General features: G+C 41.5%; 2 protein-coding genes across 2 annotated transcripts in view; one reads left to right on the forward strand and one right to left on the reverse strand.

The window, feature by feature from the left end:
* Positions 1–173: 173 nt before the first annotated feature.
* On the forward strand, positions 174–13348 carry KLHDC2 (kelch domain containing 2). The gene is made up of 13 exons (XM_080928188.1): positions 174–618; positions 3199–3278; positions 5165–5282; positions 6937–7052; positions 7336–7417; positions 7801–7884; positions 8869–8949; positions 9024–9082; positions 10230–10339; positions 10691–10763; positions 11784–11871; positions 12869–12921; positions 13042–13348. Exons 1-13 carry the CDS (start codon positions 466–468, stop codon positions 13163–13165), a joined length of 1221 nt encoding a protein of 406 aa, XP_080784314.1. The 5' UTR covers positions 174–465; the 3' UTR covers positions 13166–13348.
* Positions 13349–13491: 143 nt separating this feature from the next.
* Positions 13492–22656, reverse strand: part of NEMF (nuclear export mediator factor) — a 39777-nt gene continuing 30612 nt past the window's right edge. Inside the window, exons 26-33 of the mRNA XM_080928175.1 lie at positions 20018–20171; positions 18958–19035; positions 18450–18644; positions 16536–16568; positions 15417–15517; positions 15274–15317; positions 15114–15193; positions 13492–14934 (exon numbers count right to left, since the gene is read on the reverse strand). Coding sequence (XP_080784301.1) covers positions 14857–14934; positions 15114–15193; positions 15274–15317; positions 15417–15517; positions 16536–16568; positions 18450–18644; positions 18958–19035; positions 20018–20171 — 763 coding nt within the window. The 3' untranslated portion in view covers positions 13492–14856. The remainder of the gene's footprint in view (positions 14935–15113; positions 15194–15273; positions 15318–15416; positions 15518–16535; positions 16569–18449; positions 18645–18957; positions 19036–20017; positions 20172–22656) is intronic.

A 22656-nucleotide genomic window follows, 5' to 3' on the forward strand; every position in this document is an offset into this window, starting at 1 on the left:
CTGTCCAGGCCTGGAGCACCAAGAGGCGGGAGGACTGTTGTTGGGAGGACTCAGAGGCCAGAGGGCCCTACTGGGAGGATCGCCCAGCAGTAGGACCGGACGACCGGGGGGATCGACAGCGCAGGGGGCGAGCGCGCTTCCGGAGAGTGCGGACAGTGTCCGGTGCGGACGACTTCCGGCGGCGGCGTAAACAAGGCCCCGGCGGCCGGAGGCGGGGCGGGCTGCGAGTGCGAGCCTCCTCGGCCGCTCTCCCGCTCAGAGCCAGGTCCTGGCTGCTGCGCGGTCCCCGCGAGACCCTCAGCCGCTGTCGGCGCGCGCCCCAGCGCTCGGCCCGGAGGCGGAGGCGCAGCACAGGAGAGGCGGGTCGTCAGCGCTGACTGCGCGCCGCAACCCACCGCTCCGCTTTCCTTTGTCTCCCGCCTGCGGGGCCGGAGCGGTGTCGGTGCCCAGCGGTGCAGCCTCAAGATGGCTGATGGCAACGAGGATGCTCGAGCGGAGGACCTGCCAGGCCCGGCCTTCGAGGGCTACGAGGCCATGGAGCTGGCCTGCCCGGCCGAGCGCAGCGGCCACGTCGCCGTCAGCGATGGGCGCCACATGTTCGTCTGGGGCGGCTACAAGGTCAGTAGGGCCGAGCGGGCTCGATCACCGCCGCGGCTCTTTGCTTATCGAGGAAAGCATCGTCCCTCCCTGCCCGGGTGAACTCAGGGCTCCCAGGCTATTGTCACCGCTCTCTTGAACTTATGAGTCAGCCTGTCCCACGCACCCCCTCGGCGTTGTCTTTGGAATGATCAGAAGCGAGGTTCTGTTAATGTGGGTTGGGTAGCGAGCGCCTATGGCCCAAGGTGCGGAAAAGGGTGGAGGCGAGGGTGTGCGAGAATCACTCATACACCTTTGGGCCAGGTCATTCGGAGCTGGGGCCAGTTAGCCGACAGACGCTATATTGTTCGTCCACTGTGTGAACCAAGGCCACAGGAGTCGCTTACTCACCTCCCCGAAGGTGTAACGGTGTCATCAACACCTATGCAGATGCCCACCACCGGCCTATTGTTTGAACGCAGGGCCATTTTCCTTAACTGGTTTCATCTGAGAAAGGGTTGTTCCTCAGTAGGCCTTACTACGAAAATTAAAGGAAAAAAATAGCCAAGAAATCTCCAGCAACGTATGTAATTGGAATGCTGGTCTTTGGCCTTTGTGACCAAGTGTCTGTTTAGCTATTTGCACTGCTAATTATACCCCGAGCTGGGGAATACTGCGCTGTTGTCTCCCTCTGGGTCTACTGTACTGGTTTTGGAATTCCACGATACACTCTAGTTCCTGGATTTCATTTGGTACACACTCATTTGATCCTTTTGAACTAAAACTATGAATACTATTTTAATGTTAAAATGACGCCCCCCCCCCCCCCTTAGGAAATCCAGTTCTCTGCGCCTATGCTGGGAGTTGTTTGCGGCTGGAATATAGTAGTGACACATGATCATAGTTGGCCATTTTGAGACAACTGCCCCCAGTACCTTCATTGTTTTAACCGTCCTGTTGTCCCTAGCTTCCAGGGACTAGGTCTTTAGAGGTCGATGTTGAGAATTTCAGAGAGCAGGTGTGTAATGACCATTATTAAAACATAACATTGCAGGGGTGGACAGATGGCTCAGTGGTTAACAGCATTGGCCATTTCAGGATTGGATTCTTGGCACCCACATGGCTGCTCACAACTGTAATTCCAGTTCCAGGGGATCTGATACCCCTCCTCTGGCCTCTCTGGGCACTGCACCCAGGGGATGAACAGACAGACATGCAGACAAAACTTACATACAAAAATAAGCCTTTTCAAAATGTAAATCTGCTTTGAGGAAGGTAGACCTGTTGGTCAGTCACACTTTGGTCTAAAGTGTGTTATTCATAATTCTGTTTGTGTAAGCTAGCATGGAGCCATGGAGTTTGGCCTTGTCCTCTTTTCTGATCCTGCTGTTTCCACCACCCAAGTGTTGACATGGGGATGAGACCCTTCTCTAGTGTAGGGAGAAATTGTCAGAGCAGAAAATTTCTGGTGGTGGGTTTACAAGGTCCTTCCAGCAGGAAGAGAAGGGAGAATTCCATGACGGTTAATGTCTGCACTCATCTTCAGTGAAGACCAGTTTCGATTGTATTTTGTAAATGTGAGAAAGTGGCCAGGGAGGACACAGGCCTGAAGTAAGATTCCTTTAGGAAAGGGAGATTCCCGGTCCTACCACTGCTTGCCGAATAACCTGAGGCAAATTATTTTTACAATCTTGTAATAACTTTAAGATAAAATAAGGGAATTTGAGGCTGTATGGTAAACTTGATCTTTGGTAGAGGTAAACCTGAAAGGATGAAGACCAGGACAAGGCCATCATAGTGGTCACTGAAGATTCAGTATTTGCATTTACAGTTTTTCCCTCAGAAGGAGTGGATGAAAGGGAAGCTTGGCTGGAACAGTGTGTTAGTGTGGGTGGAGCTGCACATCCTCCAAAGTCGGGATGGAAATCAGGGCAGTGGTCTGCTCTGTTCCAGATGTAGCAAGACTTTACCGATGCTCGAAACCAGTGGGTGTGGCTCCTTTTGGGGAGGGGGTTGAATGACACAGGGGTTGTCTAAGACCATTGGAAAACAGTTACTTAGGTTATATAACAGTAATAAACACACTGTTCTAATAATAGTAGCAAAATTACAGTTACACAGTTACAACAAAGATAATTTTATGGTTGGGGGGGTCACCACTACATGAAGAACTGTATTAAAAGGTGGCAGTGTTTGGGAGCCTTAGGGACTACTCCGCAGGGGGCCCTTGTACCATTTGCAAGGGTTGTATCAAAAGTTGGACTGCAGATCTGTGCACTAAGCTTTTTTTTTTTTATGTTCCTGGGTCCTGAAGATTGCATTTAATATTAATAAGTATACAAAGCTCAATTTTATATGACGAATATTATAACTAGTATCTCAAAAGATAGAAAATGCCTTTAAACATATCAGTTACTGGGTCAGGGGGCTGTTGAGTGTGTACCACACTCGATGCAGAAGCCTGATGATCTGAGTGTGATCCCCAGACCTGTGTGAAGGTGGGAGAAGTGACTCACAAGCACTGTGACACTGCCGTTCCATTTCACATATACACTCCAACACACTAATGCAAATTAAAAAGAAAATGTCATTTATATTTTTAATCTTTCTTATTCTTCATAGAGTAATCAAGTGAGAGGATTATATGACTTTTATCTGCCCAGAGAAGAGCTATGGATCTACAACATGGAGACTGGAAGATGGTAACTGGATATTAGCCTTCAAATAAGGTTGCAAAGGAAGTGGGGGTGTCTTTCTTTTCTCCATAGCGTTGACTGTCCTAGAACTTACGATGTAGTCCATACTGGCCTCGAACTTACAGAGATTCCCCCTGCCTGTGTTTCTGCCTCCAGAGCACTGAAACTAAAGGCATGTGTTACAATGCCTAGCTAAAACTAAGTAATTAAGGATGTTGTGATTAAGGATACTAAGCTCTCTTTTCTGGAAACAGTGGTCTGGTTTAGATTAGCTGCTGAGCTTAGTACACACCAGAAACTGTAATGATCTTAGAAGCTTCTAGTCAAGACCTGGTCAAAGTACCACAAGGTAGATAATAGCCTGAGTTGGGATGGTGCTACAAGTCTGGTTGGTATTTTGAAAAAATAGGTTTTTAGTTTGCAATAATTGTTAGGTTTGGCATGGTATATCTGCTTAAAAGAAGTTTTGAGAAAAGTCTCTTTTAAAGTCGTATTTTCTGGATTGAATTAATAGATGAGGGCAAATGCTCACCTGCTTATGAGGGACTTTTCAACTGGGCAAAAAGAAAAGAGATCTGTTTAAAAATAAAAATGAGGGAATGGAGAGATGGCTCAGTGTTTAAGAGATTGGACTGCTCTTCTAGAGGACCCAGGTTCAATCCCCAGCACAGACATGGTGGCTCACAACATCTAAGTCCAGCCAGAGATCTGGTGCCCTCTTCTGGTGTGCACATGCAGCTGTGCACAGACACACATTGAGACAAAATGCCCACACCCATAAAGTAAATGAAAAGATGAGCCGGCTCTAGTGGCATGTGCCTTTATTTAATCTCAGCACTCAGGAGGCAGAGACAGGTGGATCCCTGAGTTCTAAGCCAGCCTGGTCTACATACCAAGTTCCAGGATAGCCAGGGCTACACAGAGAAACCCTGTCTTGGAAAATAACAAAACAAAAATGAACTGGTAATGTCTGAGAGGGTCTTCAGGGCCATCTGCGTGTGTAGCAGTACAAGCTGGGGAAATATTAGACTCTGGGTTTCTCAGGATTTGGGCTAGCCATTTGGGGGGTATAAATGTGTTTCCCTGTTCATGAAAACTTTACACTTTATGGAAGATCACAACTATTTTTGTAATAGTAAATTAGTTAATATGGGCTATTTACTAATCTTTTTTAAAAGACTGGAAAATTCTCAAAAGAAGAATTAAACACTTTTTTTTTTAAGATTAACAATTTAAACAAATAAGCCTGAGTCAGGACACCTGAGTGTGCTATTAGTATTGTAAATCACTAAAGCTGAGCATGATGGCACATTTGTTTAATTCTAGCACTTAAGGGAGGAAGAATTAGGCAGATTTCTGTAAGTTCTGAGTAACGTAATAAAAAATGTCTATTGAATTAATGAGCACTAGGAATGGGAAGTTTTCCTGATGGATCCTAGGCCTACTTAAAGCCAGACAGGGCCGTGGGCTAGCTCAGCAGGTGGAGGTGCTGTCCGTCAAGCCCAGGTTTGCATTCCCCGAGCCACAAGGTAGAAGTCTTTTTGCACCTGCACATCCAGGCCTCCATATGTGTACTGATACACCTGTGTCCAAACACACACAGAAATAAATGTAAAACAGAGACCCCCCCCCCCCAGCCAGTTAAGATCACATAAATAAAAAGCAAACAGTCTGAGAAATGGCTCATGGAACCCGAGGGACTCTCAGCCTTTAAGGCCGGCCATCTTCCACTGGGCAGGTTAGTAAGGAGGAAGCTGACTGTGTGGGTTATCTTAAAGCTGGGAGAGCCTGCATAACAGCCACCTTTCTCTCTCATTGTGGGGACATAAGTTAATAAATCTTATATTTCTTACCCTCTGGGAAACTTTATTATCTAACCCTCCTTCTTGTAGGAAGAAGATCAACACTGAAGGTGATGTTCCCCCGTCTATGTCTGGGAGCTGTGCTGTGTGTGTAGACAGGGTGCTGTACTTGTTTGGAGGCCACCATTCTAGAGGCAACACAAACAAGGTCAGTGTTGCTGAGGATTGTGGTTGAAACCGTTCCTTCCTCATGTTCAGTGTCAGGTTTATAAAGTTGTTAAGTATGTACTTGATTGTGGTTTGATGTGTGTTTAGTGTTTTCTCTACTCTGATTTACTGGGTCTTTGTAAAAATCAATGCAAGCAGCCTTTGTGTAGTAACTTCCTAGGTGTGTTTACTTGGTGCTCTCAATTACTTGATCTCCTAAAAACCCTGGGTGGTAGGTGAGTGTTAATTAAAAAGCATTTTCAAAGATCATTACAGACAAAGGATTTGGAGTGAAGGGGAAAGGTAAACTCAAAGTTACAGGGATAAATTAATATTGAAAGAAGGTAATAGTAATTCTCTAATGTTGCCCTTAGGCACATGCTGCTTTGATTTATGTCCATATTTCCTTTTTGGGGAAGTAAAAGGCAGATGAAGCTTCACAGAGGTCCATAGTCTACGGGTAGATTTCTATTTAATTCACTGATTTTGCAACTTAGTAACCACTTTACATGCAGAGTACAGAGTTGGAAACAGGACAGCAGAGATGAGGTGCTGCTCCTGAGTTCAGGAGCTCACACACTGGAAGAGACACCTAACGGAGTGTGACTAAGCCACTGCAAGATAGCCGTCCTGTGGTGACTTGTGTTCTGCCTTTGATTGACTTGGAAGTCAGTGTGGAGACCTGCAGGCATGGTTATTGGAAATGTCAGGTGGCTTTGCGGTTCTGAGGTTCTCAGGAGCACTGTTACGTCACTTAAGTTGCAGACCATCCTGTCTTTAGACAGACGAAGGCAGACCCAGGAGGGAAATAAGTGGGTACACCCTGAGAAGGCTGAGGAGGGAGGCTGGGTAACAATGATTAATAGTTACTAACTTGGTTGGAGTTCACTTTGACCAGGAGGGAAGCAGAAAGATGAGGTGTATGTGTTACCTGGATTCAAGTCCTTAGACCAGTATTTAACCTTTCTTTGTTTTTTTAAGACTGTGGGTATTTTGCTTGTGTGTGTCCTTTTGTACCATGTATGTGCCTAGTGCCTAAAGGGCCAGAAGAGGGCAATAGATCCCCTAGAACTGTAGTTACAGACTTCTGTGAGCTCCCATGTGGGTGCTGGGAATCAAGCCCAGACCCTCTGGAGGAGCAGCCAGTGCTCTAAACCACTGGGCCACCTGGCCAACTCTGAGTATTTAACCTTTTAAGAATTGACTGGTTCTTTTAGCTTTTAGAATTAATTAGGAGGGAAGACATGTTAAGTTGAATTTCAGGAGCCTAGGTTTTTTGGGGTTTTTTTGGAACATAGTCCTGCTATAAATCAATCAATCAATTAATTTAAAAACAGTAAAATTCAAAGCACTTATCTAAAGTTAGTGCAGGACAGGGCGCCTGTGCCGAGGCACACGTGAGCACATAGCCAGTTCCTTTGATAGAGAAGTGTGCTGATGAAAACATAGTGGCTGTACATTCAGAGTGTTACTGACTTAAGTAACTTACATCCTATTGTAAATCCATAATCCTACCTAGACCAACGTGGCAGCCATGCTGCAAGCAGACTCAGCACCGGATTAGATGGCACCTTTATGAGAAAATGCAGTAAAATCAAATGCCAATACTGAGTTTTCTGTGTGACAAAACTAATGGAAACCATTGCTTCCTGCAGTTCTACATGCTGGATTCCAGGTCTGCAGACAGAGTGCTACAGTGGGAAAGGATTGATTGCCAAGGAATTCCTCCATCATCAAAGGACAAACTTGGTGTCTGGGTATATAAAAACAAGTACGTTAGAAGCTATAGGTTTGGTCTTTTATGCAGGATGGAGCTACCCTGTAAGTGTTCTAGTCAGCATTATAAGAAAGCATGGAGCATATCACATAGTAAATTAATACATGAGTTCATTTAACTTAGTAACTGAGTGTTAAGTATTATTTGAATAATTTCATATACTCAGGTTCTTCACTCATTCCATATATCAAGATCCCCAAAAAAAAAAAAAAAAAAAAATCCTATTTCTAGCTTACAGATACTTAAATCTTTAATGTTTTGGTTTTATATAAAACAGGTTAATATTTTTTGGAGGCTATGGATATTTACCTGAGGATAAAGTGTTGGGAACTTTTGAATTTGATGAAACATCTTTTTGGGTAAGTGAAGTTTCATACTTGCACATGGCCTACTGGATGTTGAAAAATGTGATCTGTTTTGTTTTTATTTGCTTTCTGAAATTTTTATTACATTTTGAAATTTTAATTTTGTATGTATGCATGAGTGCAGTCCTCAGTGCAGGTGACACAGGGTGAAGTCAAAGTCAGAGGACCACTTGGGGAATTGGTTCCTTGCATGACATGGGGCTGGGGAATCAACTTGGGCCATGAGGCTTAGCAGCAAGTACCTTACTTCAGCTGAGTCATCTTACCAGCCAGGAGATAATTTTACATTCATCAGTAGTTTTGTTCATTGTCTTTGCTGATAAATGGGGCAGTAAAGGTTGCATAACTTGTAAAATAACATCCATTCTTTTCTGTAGAATTCAAGTCATCCAAGAGGATGGAATGATCATGTCCATATTTTAGACACTGAGACATTTGCCTGGAGCCAACCTATCACCACTGTGAGTCACCGAAGAGTGAAGGGCACTTAGATAGGGGGTGAGCAGAGGAAGGAGGGTCTGAAGCTGGTAGTTCACTCTTGTTCCTGAAATGAGGCTGTCTGTAGCTTTATTGCTTTCCAAGGAGTACAAACCTCAGAAGTTTAACAGGTGTGTAGTTTGTGTTATACTTTCACGTGCTAGTAATTAAATTGAGCTTTAAATGAAAAATTAAAGATTAATTTTTTTTTCTTTTAAAGATACAATGTGCCGGTCATTTAAAAACTTTTCTTACATACTAACTAGCTTGTTCAGAAACAGTCTCAGAAACACTAGAATACTCAGTTGTGACATCAGTAAAGTAACTGAATTATTTCTACCCCATTAGCTTCTAGATGAGTGAGACTTAAACTAGGGCTTATTTATATAGGTTTGGCACAGTTACTGGGGGAGACACCCTAATCTATTTATTCTAGCACTAGACTGTTAATTCCCAGCTGAACTTCCCAAGTCCTTGAAGTTTGAGTCTTCCTGGGTGTCCTCAGGGTTCATTTCACTCCAGCCATGTGCTCCTGGCCCATTGTGTCTAATACAGACCTTCTGTTTCTCCATCTACCTTCTCCTACCCTTCTTCCCCTTTTCCTCCTTCATGGTCCCTACCTACATACTCCCCCCAGCCAGTGACTGAAACTGCCTCTCTTCTGTTCTCCACAATAGTTGACTGTAGCCACTTTATTTTAACCAGTAATTTAAAATTGGGAGCAAGGGTTACATAGCAGCACTTGGCGTATGTAAGGATCGGCTTGTTGGGACAACCAGATCTTGGGGGCCAGTCTTTAGCATTTGAATACCTAGCAGCACCAGACCAACCCCAGACAGGTATCACCTTTTTACACTGTTGCTATCAAGTGCCCAAGTATCTGGCATAGTCTATGACAGTCAGGAAACACTGGCATTTCCCTTCTCTTTAGAAAGCTCATGTTTGTGAAGCTGTTCCCCTTTTAACAGGGTAAGGCACCTTCCCCTCGGGCTGCCCATGCCTGTGCAGCTGTTGGAAATAAGGGCTTCGTGTTTGGTGGCAGATACCGAGTGAGTATGCACACAGGTTTTAATGGCTTGCTCTTGGGTGCTTCACATGGTAACGCTTACTATCTCTTTCTTAGGATGCCAGAATGAATGATCTTCACTGTCTTAATCTGGATACATGGGAGTGGAATGAACTGTAGGTATTACCTTAGATATCTAAGATACATTTCAGATCCCATCCCCATTCCCTATTAGTATGTAATGAATGTACTTCAAGTTTTTGTAACTTTGGATTTAAATAAACATTACTGGGGTCCTTAAGGAAGGAATTTTATTTCCAGTTTCCCTTACTATGTACTTGGTACAGCATGTGTTCAATGTTTGCTAAAAGAAAATGTCTAAAATTGCTTCTGCCTTCAGAGAACATAGTTCAGTATAAAGTATGTAGTTAATACCGAGAGAGGCTTCTCTTTTTAGCATGTGTCTGGATGTTAGATGTGTGCGGGTGCATGTTGTGTGTATAGGTCTAAAGCTAGCATTGGGAGGGTCTTCAAACTTTGTGTACTGTATCAGTTAAAGGTATCTCTCAACTGAACCCAGAGCTCCCCACTATGGCTCACTAGACAGCATGCTTGGAGAAGCTAGCTCATCATGGCCTTCTAAGAGCCACTGAATGCCTCCACATGAAGTGACAGGTGGGCTTCCATGTCCTTGTTACTTAAGTAGATGCTGAGGATCTATCTGAATGGTCCACATGCTTTTATGAGAAACACTTACCCTGCTGAGCCACCTCAGAGACCCCAGGAAGCCTTGTCAAGTTTTTTTTCTAATAACCCGTATGTATTTTTAAAGAAGTCCTCAGCATCTCTCTCTGGTATAAGTATGATTATATGTGCCTGTGGTATATTCAGTGTTGTTTACCTTTTTTATTTTAGGATGCTTTTTTGTTCTGGTGACAGGATCTTACATCATAGTACATGTCAACCAGAACTTAGTATATAGTGCTTTCCTCAAACTTGTGGAAATCTTCTACCTCAGGAAGCTTCCGAGTGCTGGGATTGAGTGTGGACCTCTTTTACTTTTCTTTTTGAGACATGGTCACTCCTGGCCTGGCACTTGGCTTGGGATAGGCCAGCACACTCTAAGGACTCACCTCCCAGCAGTGAGATTGCAAGTATGCATCAGACCTGCCCCCCAGCCCTTTTATGTCTAGAGAGCCAGCCATATTGGGGAGCTCTGGGTTCAGTTGAGAGATCCCTTCACAGTGTGTGGGTTCTCAAGCACTTTGACTGAGTTACCCCCCAGACTCTAAGTAAATATAACTCAGCTATTGTTGTTTGTAGAATTCCTCAGGGTGTATGCCCAGTTGGCCGGTCCTGGCACTCACTGACACCAGTCTCTTCAGACCATCTCTTTCTCTTTGGAGGATTTACCACTGAAAAGCAGCCACTAAGTGAGTCCTCTAGATTAGCTTTGGTTATGTATGGTAATTATGCATTAGCGGTATACTACTCACTGAAATTCAATCCTAGCTGTATACTCTCAGGCTGGCTTATTAATTTAGATCTGTAACACCTTATAATCACACATATTATTACCCAAATACTTTTTACCTGAGGGGGGGAATGATTTGGAGCACTTAAAATCCCTACTGAAACCTTGCATGTGCAGTAGCCTTACTTCCTAACCATGGGAAACTGGGAATAGGATTTTTGACTTATTGCTGTTTTTGCTGAAGTTGTGTCCTTAAGTGCCACAATGACAGGATGAACATACTTCATAACCGTCTCTTTGGTTTAATCAGGTGATGCCTGGACTTACTGCATCAGTAAAAATGAATGGATTCAGTTTAATCATCCTTATGTTGAAAAACCAAGGTATGGGCACCTGAAAGGTATAATTGCTTGGACTGGTAAGAACTGAGGATGCTTTGGCTGGATTTGATCCAACATTCTTAGACAAGTCTTGCTGTTTATTAAGGTTTAGCATCATACTTAACCAAGTGTCTGAAGCTTGCTTTCCCATTATTATATAACACTGGTAATACTTTAAAATGTTAAGAATGTACATGGGGAGTGTGTCCAAGCAAGAATTGTTATTTTGTAGCAGCATTATTCAAGAAGAAGTCCAACTTCTCAAAGGCATGTGTGAGAAGGGGCTGGGTAAAGAGGCTCACCTGTAATTCCAGCCCTCAGAACCCAGAAGCAGGAGGATCAGATCAAGGCCAGCTCTGGGCTATATGAAACACTAAAAAGTTATTTTTTCCCCCTTTTTAAACAGATTCTCCTTAATCTCAAAAGAAATTGCTACAGGCAGGTACATACTTAGCATTGGTATTAAAAGTTAATTTAAATATTTCAACCTCAATTTTTTTTTTTATCCAAGTCTCTAGTCCAAGTACAGTCATGCTGCTAAGATACTGGTGGAAATGACCTTTCCATACAAGTGTGCAACTTAGAGAATTGGGAATGTCTGTGTTTGCAGACACTGAGGCCAACTCACCTTGCTACCCTTAGCCCCTTAGGATTTTTTAGAATTTCTAACAAAGACCTAATTGTTTGGTTAAAACATAGCTATCTGTAATGGAATGTGATTCCCTCTTCTGGTGTGTCTGAAGACAAAGTACTCATATAAAATAAATCTCGCTGGCCGGAACATATGTAGACCAGATTGGCCTGGTATTCCTTGAGATCTACTTGCCTCTGCTTCCATAGTGCTGGGATTGATGTTCTACACCACCAAGGCAGGCCTTTAAAACAAAAGCTGCTTTTCCATGGAATCAGATTTCTTACCATATTTGGTCTGAACTACCTTGTAATCTCTATCTATGTAAGCCAGCTCTACAGTGTGGTTTAAAGTGATCAGTTACACTGAACTCTATTTTATTTTACATGCAGATTATGGCATACAGCTTGTGCAAGTGATGAAGGAGAAGTAATTGTTTTTGGTGGTTGTGCCAACAATCTGCTGGTCCATCACAGAGCTGTAAGTATGCCTTCACTGCTACTCAACATGTTTTTTGAAAAATGACATTTTGTGTGTGTAGGCATACATGCATGTGCACCATGGGATGAAGATAACACAGTTAATTCCGTCCATCATGTGGGTCTCCGAGATCTAATCCTTGGTGATGAAAAACTTTTATCCATTGAAGTGAATGTTGCTGACCTATTGCAGTTTTGCTTTTCACTTTTGAGACAGGGTTTCTCTGTATAGCCCTAGCTCTCTTGGAACTCTTCTGTAGATCAGGATGGCCTTGAACTCAGAGATCTGTGTGCCTCTGCCTCCTTTACCAGTGCATCACCAACACTTGGATTGCTTTTTTTTTTTTTCTTTTTTTTTTTTTTTTTTTTTTTTTAAAGATTGCCTTCTCTCTCCTCTTTCTTTTTCATCTATATGAATATACTGTGGTTTGCTTCAGACACAGCAGAAGAGGGCATCAGATCCCATTGTTGATGGTTGTGAGCTAACATGTGGTTACTGGGAATTGAACTTAGGACCTCTGGAAGAGCAGTCAGTGCTCTTTAACCTCTGAGCCACCTCTCCAGCTTGGCTTGCTTTTAAATGAAAAACAAACAAAAAACCAAAACCCTTCATGTGATAGGTCTTTTGCTTTCATGTATGTCTGTACCATGCAGTTCTCATGGAGACTGAAAGGGTATCAGATCCCCCTAGAGTGAGGTTACAGGTGATGTGAACAGCCCCAACTGGGTGCTGAAACTAAACTGAGGTCCTTTGGTTAGAGTGGCCAGTGCTCTAAACAGCTGAGTCATCTCTCCAGACCTTTTTATGCATAGCTTAGTCCTAAGCACATGGCCCGTGCATGCTAAGTAGCACTTGACCACTCAGCTGTATTCCCAGTTCTGGTCCAGCTCTTGCCCAGTCCTCCCTCCTTTGCCTAGAGCTGAGGGTACAGGAGTATACCACACCAGCCTGCTTTTAGCACTTGCATTTTAACCTCTTGCTTGCTTCTTTTTTCCAGGCACACAGTAATGAAGTACTTATATTTTCAGTTCAACCAAAATCTCTTGTACGGTAAGTTCATACCAGGTATTTGGCACCAGGTATATGATTATTTAAAGGCAATAATGAGTCTTCATTCAAGTTAATGTACTATTTAGTAAAATTATCTTCACTTTCCTTGTCTACTTTTAGGCTAAGCTTAGAAGCAGTCATTTGCTTTAAAGAAATGCTAGCCAACTCATGGAGCTGCCTTCCAAAACACTTACTTCACAGTGTTAATCAGAGGTTTGGTAGTAACAACACTTCTGGATCATAAGGCTTTGTAGATAATACTTCTGGTCTACTTGCATGGAAAACAACCCTGTATTTGTCAAAGTGTCATCCTTTGTATAATTATATCATTGTTGTAGTTTGCAGCTTTCTGGGTTTTATGTGCATGTGAATGGCCTAGAGAACCTATTTTTGTGTCTAAAGTTTACAATAAATGTATTTAACACCAGTACCTGTCTATTGTTAAAGTTAAAAAAATATATCACTGTGTTGGCTTTTTAACGATTTATGTATACTGAATGGTGTTTTTCCTGTATGCATGAGGATATTGGATCCCCTGGAACTGGAGTTACAGTTGTAAGCTGCAAATGTGGGTGCTGGCAACTAAATCTGGGTCCTATGGAAGAAAAGCCAGTGCTATTAACCACTGAGCCATCTGCAGCCCCTGCATTAACTTTTTATATCAAGAATGGTTATAACGGTTTTTACATTTATCTTTTGATAATTTGGATGTAATGTAAAGATGCTACATTTTTAGCCTTTAACCTTATGTAGCCAAGGCTGGTCTTAAATCAATCAATAATCCTCCAGCTTCCACCTCCCAAGTGTTACAACTGAAAGTGTACCGTGACACCGGGCATCTGCTACTGGGGGCAGTGACTGAGACTTAGACAGCCTATGCTGCAGTTCATTTAGTACTTCAACCTTAATGTGTTGGTGGTATCCTGGGGCACGTGGTGGTCATGGTTACTACCCAGTTAATTAAAAAGTGGCAGTTTATACCTCATGAAGGGAGTGATAATGTATGACTTCATTCTCTATTCTAAGAGCCAGAATACTGGTCCAGGAATCTTTAGTGAGAAGCCCCCCCCCCCCCCCCAAAAAAAAGAAGCATTTTTTTCCCTCTGACCTTTGCTGTCCTGAGCTCAAACCCAGAGATCTACCTGCCTCTGCCTCCCCGATGCTACAACCACCACCAGGGGGAAAACTACACTTCTGCTATTACAGGGCTTGGTAGTGGTGATGCAAAGGCTTTAATTCCAGCAGAGGTAGGCCCATTAGTCTACAGACTGACTTCCAGGAGAGCCAGAAACAGACAAACCCTGACTTGGAAAAACCAAAACCACCACGAGACAGTTTAACTATTTCATAGCTGCTGGGGGTAGGGGGTTGGGGAGAAAATGGCAAGCAAGGGAGAGACATGACAAGGAACAAGTTAGGAGGGAAGGTGACATGTATGAATGCACGGAAACAACTGTCATTTTCTTGTGTTATTTTTTTTTCTTGCATTTGATGTAAAATTTGGCAAAGTGTTTTTAGGACACAAACCTTAAATGTTTAATTGCTCCACTAACCAAACAGAAACTTCTCATGTGGCTGTGCTATGTATTAGATGTTATATACAGTAGACCACTACGTCAGTAGTTTATGCACTTGAGCTATTTCAGGGTCTTTACATCATGAAATGAAACCTCAAGAATTTCAATAAAATGTAGAACAATTACAGATGTGTATCATTAAGTTTTCACAAAAATTTAGGAAATATTATCTTAATAGTTTATATATGTATATATATATATATATATAAAACTTGGGGGGAAAATCTTAAGTCCTTTTGGTGATATAGCAAGGCAGTATGTTCACTTGTAAAGTGGAAGTCCTATTAACATGTTGTCTGCATCTCTGAACTTCCAAAGGCTATAAAACTGGTGTTCAGTGTTCACGATTTCATTCCAGCTATTTTCTCTTTACATGCAGAAGATTAGGTGCAGACACTTTCACTTTTCCAGGAATGTTTCTTGATAAATCTGTGTCCTAAAACAAACAAACAAAGTACTTAATATTCTCATATTCCTACTTAGGATAATTACGTATATTATACTGTGCCAAACAAGTATACCTACTTATGATTGCTAGTAAGACAGCACTGTATCAAGACAATAGAAAAGAGCTTGGTCATACCACCAGTCACCAGAGCTGAAGGAAAACTTTACCTTCACACTTCGGAATAAGTCTTTTTCTCTTGCTGTTGCTTCTTTGGAGTGCATGAAACTGTTCAAGGCTGTCTTTGCAGCTGTAAGTAAAGCACAGAAGAATGTACTTCTGGTTCAGTCCATAAACTATTTAAAAAAAAAAAAAAAAAACCTAAATTACCTTTTCCCTTTTTCTGAACTCCAGGAGTAAGTTTCACTTTGTATCTTAAAAAAAAGAAAAAAAAGATGTTGCATGAGTTACTACATTCAAGATTCCTAAAGCTACTTGGCAATGCATATGAATGAGAGACAATAGTGACTTACTTATAGTTTGTCATGATGGTGTAAGGAGCACATATCGGAATAGCAAACATTAGTACATCTTCAGGATGTGGCTGCCCTGTCAAAGAGTCAAATAGATTTTCCTAAAGCAGAAAAATAAACAATTATGAAAGGAATTTATGCCAAACTTAAAAAGAACAGTAGATGTTGGGGGGAGGGTGGTGTTAAGTAGTATAGCCCTGGCCTAACCTGCAAATTCTGTTCTGATCACACCATCATAAGGCAAGATCTAAAACAACAAATTAGTATCTGAAAACATTTAGCCTTTTCTGACATACATACAATATCCAAGTCCTGCTTATAGTTACAGAGAACTGAAGAGTAATGTTTCAATATATATTCTTTACAACTCGGAACAATGGGAACAGTTGACAACGTACCATTAATTTGTTTTAGAGAGGGAGGAAGACAAGAGAGCTACTGTGGATTAAAATGATGCACAGCACTAACGAGGTCATTGTCAGACAGGCCTTGCAACAAAAGATCATACTTTACACAATGTTAGAGTTGTTTGGGGTGTGTGTGTGTACAGTGGTGCACGTGCATGCACATGTCCACAAGCACATTCATGCCAGAAGAGGATATCAAGTCTAAAGCTACAGCTACTGCTGGTTTTGAGTGGCCTGAGGTGCTCTGTTCTTAAGGCAAACTTTCAGAACTCCTTAGACTGGTTCTCATTTGTAGGCTACCTATCTACATGGGCAAAATGCTTTGATAATAAGCTTTTAAGTAATTTACAGAGTCTCAAAACTATCCTAATGGTGATAATCATCCCCATAATAATAATATTGAAGCATATAAGAAGGGGAAGAATAAGTATTTTCAGGAATAGGTATTTTCAGTGTATGGTGGTGTGCACACATCTTTAACCCAGCTTTCAGGAGACAAATGAAGGCAAGTTATAGACTGACCAAGGCTACATATTGAAACCCTATCAAGAAATCAAAACAACAAAATGAAAAGACTAGTTTGAAATTTGTGCAGACGACTCCTCAACGCAGACAGCAGCTACAGAGCTGCAGTTTGTTTCAGTTTGAGTAGTAGTAGATATTCTGGGCATAGACCGCAGTGAAATGTAATAGAAACCTTGCTCAATCCTACCTCATTTCCCTGCTGATCCAGATCGTGTTCTTCCTAGTTCCAAACACAAAAATTAAAGTCAGGTATAAAATTTTATACCAATAAGCCAAAAGCAGAAGAAAACAAAGATACAATAAGGTTGTTGCATAACAAAAACTGAAGACTACAACTTAGGTCCCCTAAGATTCTGAAGCCAATTAGTGTACTAATATTTTAGTGTATTTAATATTTTAAAAACTGAAAGAGAAAAGCAGTGCTTGAAACCAGTGACAAGACCTTTCACATATGCTGAAATAGTGTAAGTTGTAGAGACAACCTGAAATGACAACTAAGCTAAATGGTTACAAAGAGAAAAGTAGTTCTCACAAAAGCTTCAAAAAGTTTTGCCAACAACTTTTAAGATAACCTTCAAATATTGGGATAAACTTAATTCTATGTATTTATGTTACATGAACAATACCTATTTGGAGACAAGCTAGTCTCAGTCTGTTTAGGTTTTAGGCTCTTTAGACTTTAGACTGTTTAGGACTTTAAGATTTAATAGTTCTGCAGGATAAAAGTCCATGATCAGGACAGCAGTAGGTTTATGAAGATGTGCCTCCAACAGGTATCTTAGTAGAGGTAGAGACAGGAGGACCTTACTCTGCAAAAGCAAGTTATAATACCAGTCTGTGCTACATGAAACTTGAAGAAAAAAAAAGGATGACCAAAGGTAAAGCTATAATAAAACTGACATTTGATGCCAGGACTTCATCTGAGAGACTCCCAGTTATTAATATTACCACTCTGGGCTAGACCATAATCCATACCCACAACGGATTATAATCCCTCTTAGGGATCTTTCCCTTTTCATGAATTGCTACATATCATACAATAGTCTTAAGTGTGCCTTCTGCTTTGGCCTTCCAAGTACTGGAATTCTGGCTATATGCCACCATATCTGGTATGAATATTTTGAGCCTAAAGTTTATAGATAAAACTAAAGATATGGCAATAGTATATATAAAAACGTGAGAACCAAAATGAAGTTTAGAACCATTAACAACACTGTTCAGTGGAGTTCTTGTAAACATCTCACTAAACTGAACTTAAAATTCAACTAAAAGCAAAGTAACATAGCTAATTGTGCTGGGATTCCAGCAGTTACCACACCTGGCAGCCTGCATTCCCTACACATTTCTTCGTAAAAGCTCAGCATTTTTTTTTTAAAAAAATTTTATTTTATGCATGTGAGTACACTGTCACTGTCTGCAGACACACCAGAAGAGAGCATCAGATCTCATTACAGATGGTTGAGAGCCACCATGTGGTTGCTGGGAACTGAACTCGGGACCTCAGGAAGAGCAGTGAGTGTTCTTAACTGCTGAGCCATCTCTCCAGGCCTGACAAGTTATTTTTTAATATTATGTAACAAAATGAAGTTTATAATCCTATAGAAAAGCTTATAGAAGTAAAAACTTATTTTCTACTTAAGCTCAGTTCTTTCTCTTATTAAACTGAGTTCCACAGGAATCATGCAAAATCTCTCCCATAATATTTTTATTTTGTGTGTACTATGTGTACATATACTTCTGTCCATGTACCTGTGGAGATCAGAGCGCAATTGTGGATGTCATCTTCAGGAACATCACCCACTTTAAGGTAAGATCTTTTGTTGGCTTGGAGCTTGCTGAGTAGGGTCTGCTCCATGTGCCCATGTGCTCCCCAGTGCCAGGATCATAAGCACATAAATCTCACCAGTTCTAGACGTAGGACTCAGGCCCTCCCTTTAGACCCACACTAATTTTCCAAACGCTTCTGAGAAGTTTATCACTCCCCATTTTTACGGGATGAATTTTAGTCTTTGAGGCTGTGTTTCTAAGATGAGGACTGTGGCATACTGTGGACTAGCCTTGTCAGTTCCAGGCCTTGGTCACCTAAGCTGGGGACACTTACCTTGTCATCATGTGGATCATCTATAGCCAAGTCTTGTAAGTCATGAGTTAAAGCCTGAAGGGGTGGAGTTTCTTTAACAACATCTAAAGCCCTCTGTCCACCTCTCGGTTTCTGTGGGTTTTTTTTCACAGGTTCATCTTTTGTTTTTCCTTTCTTTCCTTTCTTCCCCTTTTCTTCTTTGTTTGAACCTGCAGACTTTCAATTCATCAAGGGGGGAAAATGTAATTATTAGTACTAAGGTCCTTAAATAATTTCACTTTGTTATCTTCCCTCCATCTTTGTATATGTTTATGAGTGTACAAGTACACACGCCATAGCTTACATGGAGTTGACATGGAGTTACTTTTCTCCTCTGAACATATGGGTTTTAGGAACTGAATTCAGGCTTGGTGAAAGTCCTTTACCCATGGAGGCATTTCACTAGCCCAAATACTGCTAAGGTTTTGAGTGTTTCTCATAGCCTAGAAGTCACTAAAAAGCCAGAGAAGTGATTTTAGATGTTACTCACTGCCAGCAATTTCATAATAAGTTCACGATCTTCATCATCCTGGTCTTTGTATTTTTCCTTCATTTTTTTCATTTTACTCTGAAATCAGATGATTTGAAAAAAAAATCAGCAATAAAGACTATTTTTAAAATGCCTCTTCATTCTATCAAATACGCTTTTGAACAAGGCACCAAGCATTATAAAGAACATTATGGAACACAGGAAGATGGGTATGCCATAGCCTTCATCCTCAAGGAATCTGCCACAATGGAATAGGACATAAATACCAGTAAGGGTAAATCAATACAACTTTCTCTTTTTAAAGTGTCTTTAAATAAAAGTCTGGCTCAGCCCTTTTCCCACTGTCTGTGAGCCTTCTCTGCTTGGACCCATGTGCAAGAATGGTTAACAGGCATAGTAAATATCTGAGTGGGTGGAGGGCTGGGACTGAGCAGGCTTGTCTACGTGATTTCACAGGTGACCTGGGTCTTGATGACACACACTGGCAGCCCTCTTGCCAGGACATGAATCTCCTGTTTCCTGCTTCGCACCATGTGAAGGAAACTATGCCCCTCAAAAGGTCCTATACCTCACAATGACTGCCTTTTCCTACTTTCAAATCCTAGTCTAGCAACAATGAAGGAGGCATTCTCTACCACTGCGGTGCTAGTTGGTACCCAGCTGTGTTTAGCATCAGGAAGTTTGTGTGTACAGGTGGAAGCCCTTTCCAGATGAATACTGTCATCTGAATACTTTTACCTTTCCAGCTAATTTTCAGTCACCAGCCTACCATAATTTAAAAAAAAAAAAATCCATGTACATATTCTACTTTACTTAAAAATTATTTTATGTGTATGGGTGTTTTGCCTGCACATATATCTGTACCACTTGCATGCCTGATGCTGGATTTCCTGGAACTAAGGGGAGAGCTGTTTGCTGTGATTAAGTGCTGGCACTGAAGCTGGGTTCTCTGAAGAGCGATCAGCCCTATTTCACTTTTAAACCTTACAACACCAAGAGACGCTTTAGCTTCGCATGTGTGCCATACTGAACTAAGTCATTTAGGAGATGTACTTATTACCTTCTGTCCTCTTTTCATTGGCTGTCCGGATGCCACATTTTTGCTTGTGTTCTGATAAGCTTCAGTGTGCAGAGCACCTTCTCTTTCTTTGTCCTTTTCTTCTATCACTTCCAAATCCCCTGAGTCACATGGGAGCTTCTTCTTTTTCATTTCTCTACATTATAAAGCAAACAGAAATACCAAATTTTAAGAATGTCAAATGTGCCCTAAAAACTGTAAAAGGGAAGAAGCTATATATAGTGTGTGTGGGAGCCTCTCCTTAGCTTGATCATCACCAAAGCACTATATATAAAGAGGCTCAAATAACCATGTGAGAAAAACCTGAAAATCTTTTGAAGATGTTTCTTTCATTCTGTCATCCAGACTCAAAAGTATTATCTTTTCTTACTTCCTCAACTCCACTCACGCACTCAGCTAACAACCCCAATGTGCAGACACTGGGACTTGCAGCATTCTATCAGCATGGCTCGGCCACATCTGGGACATTTGTTGATTCGGTAAGTTTCCAAATAGAACCCATTAAAGAAGAAGGGTACACCCTCCGCTTTGGCACTCTTTCTATCTCACTGCCTCTCAGATTTCCTCTATCCCTTAGAGCTGTTCTTCCCAGATTTCTGTTCATCTTCCCTGTTTCCTTATCTAGGCTGACTTATGCAGCTTTGCAGACAGCTCTGTACAAGGTCATTTTTCAGACAAGGCCCCCACCTGAATTCAGAGTCACAAAGACAGGCAGAGACAGCAAGTCCTGCTGAGAAAGGTGGTCCCTTATTTTGTGTAGAGCTCAGACAGCCATCCTGTCATGAGGACTATGACCTTAATTGTAAGGTCCCCAACACTTAGTCATTCTAGGTTCTCTTGTTTTTACTTAAATTTCCTTCTGAACATCTACAATTTTATAACATATACATAAACTTTCTGTTTCTTTCACTCAAGTCTATTCATTATTTCTCCAAAGCATCACACATACATTTACATCCAAACCTTTTGTCCTCATTGTAATGCTCATTCTCTCTGAAGTCTCTCTTTTACCCTCATGTAACTAACTGCTAAAATATCTATGGTATATTTCTTATGTGTGTGCATGCAGAGCCCAGAGGAAGATGTGTGTTCTGTTCAACTCTATCTTATCCTCTTGAGACAGGATCTCCCACTGAACAAATAATTTGTGTGTCTTTTTGGTTTCTGACTGGACTGGCTGGCCAGCAAAATCTGAACGTCCTGTTTTTCCTCTAGTGTTGACTGCAGCTCTGCTCACGGCTGTTCTCAGCTTTCTGAGTACTGGGTCCCCACACTTACACAACAAATACTCTACTACCTGAGTCATCGTCCCAGTCCCTAGGCTTTGTTTTATACAATTTTTTCTAATTAATTTCAATTTATTCTTATTAATATCTTAGAATTAAAGAGAGAAAAATAAAAGGACAAGAGCAGGCAGAAGGGAAAAGGGAGGTTAGATTAAGGGGGCTAGAGAGTGGCTCAGCAGTTAAGAGCATTGATTACTCTTCCAGAGGACCCAGGTTCAATTCCCAGTACCCATATGACAGTTCCCAACTGTCTGTAATTCCAATCCAGGGGATGTGACACTCTTACACAGACAAACGTGCAGGTAAAACACCAGTGCACATAAAATAAAATTCATTAATTTTTACAACTACTATAAATGAGTAACTGAACATTTTTTACAAGATTAGTGTTATTATTGGCCCTTTAACAATGTGTTCGAGGACTAGAGTGAGAGTTTGGAGGTAAAAAGCACTGACTGCTCTTCCAGAAAATCCAGGTCCAATTCCCAGTATCTGCACAGTGGCTCAGAACCACCTGTGGCTCTAGTGCCAGAAGAGGTGACGCCTTCTGGCCTCTGCAAGCATCAAGCACAAAGGTGGTATACATAGATATTAAGGCAAGATACATACACATATATAAAAATAAGACATCTTTAAAATATTTTAAATAGATTAACTTATTTTATGTATGTGAGCACAATGTAGCTGTCTTCAGACACACCAGAAGAAGGCACAGGAGCCCATTACAGATGGTTGTGAGCCACCATGTGGTTGCTGGGAATTGAACTCAGGACCTCTGGAAGAACAGTCAGTGCTCTTAACCACTGAGCCATCTCTCCAGCCCCATAAAACAAGTATTTTTAAAAAATTTTTAAATATATACGTTATAGTCATACTACCCTTTAATTACTTTACATGTTTACATAATAAAAAGTCTAGCTTACTTCTCTATCTCACCTATCACAAATGAGCCTTAAATAAAAATACATTTTAGAGTCAGACATAAAGAATCTTGGTGCGGACTTGAGAGACGGCTCAGTGGTTAAGAGCACTGGCTGCTCTTCCAGAGGTCCTGAGTTCAGTTGCCATCTGTAATGGGATCTGATGCCCTCTTCTGGCATACACATGTACAAGCAGATGAGTACTCACATATATTAAATAAATTAATTTAAAAAAAATCTTGAATAGACAGATCTTGGTGGTGGCACATGCCTTAAATGAGTTTGAGGCCAGTCTGGTCTACAAATCAAGTTTCAGGACAGGCAGGGATGTCACAGAGAACTTGTCTCAAAAAAACAAAAGTAAAAAACAAATAGACAAATACTCTTGGTGATTAAAAGAACATTCAAAATAGTC

Source organism: Micromys minutus (assembly GCF_963924665.1).
Source record: "Micromys minutus genome assembly, chromosome: 1".
Lineage (NCBI taxonomy): Eukaryota > Metazoa > Chordata > Mammalia > Rodentia > Muridae > Micromys > Micromys minutus.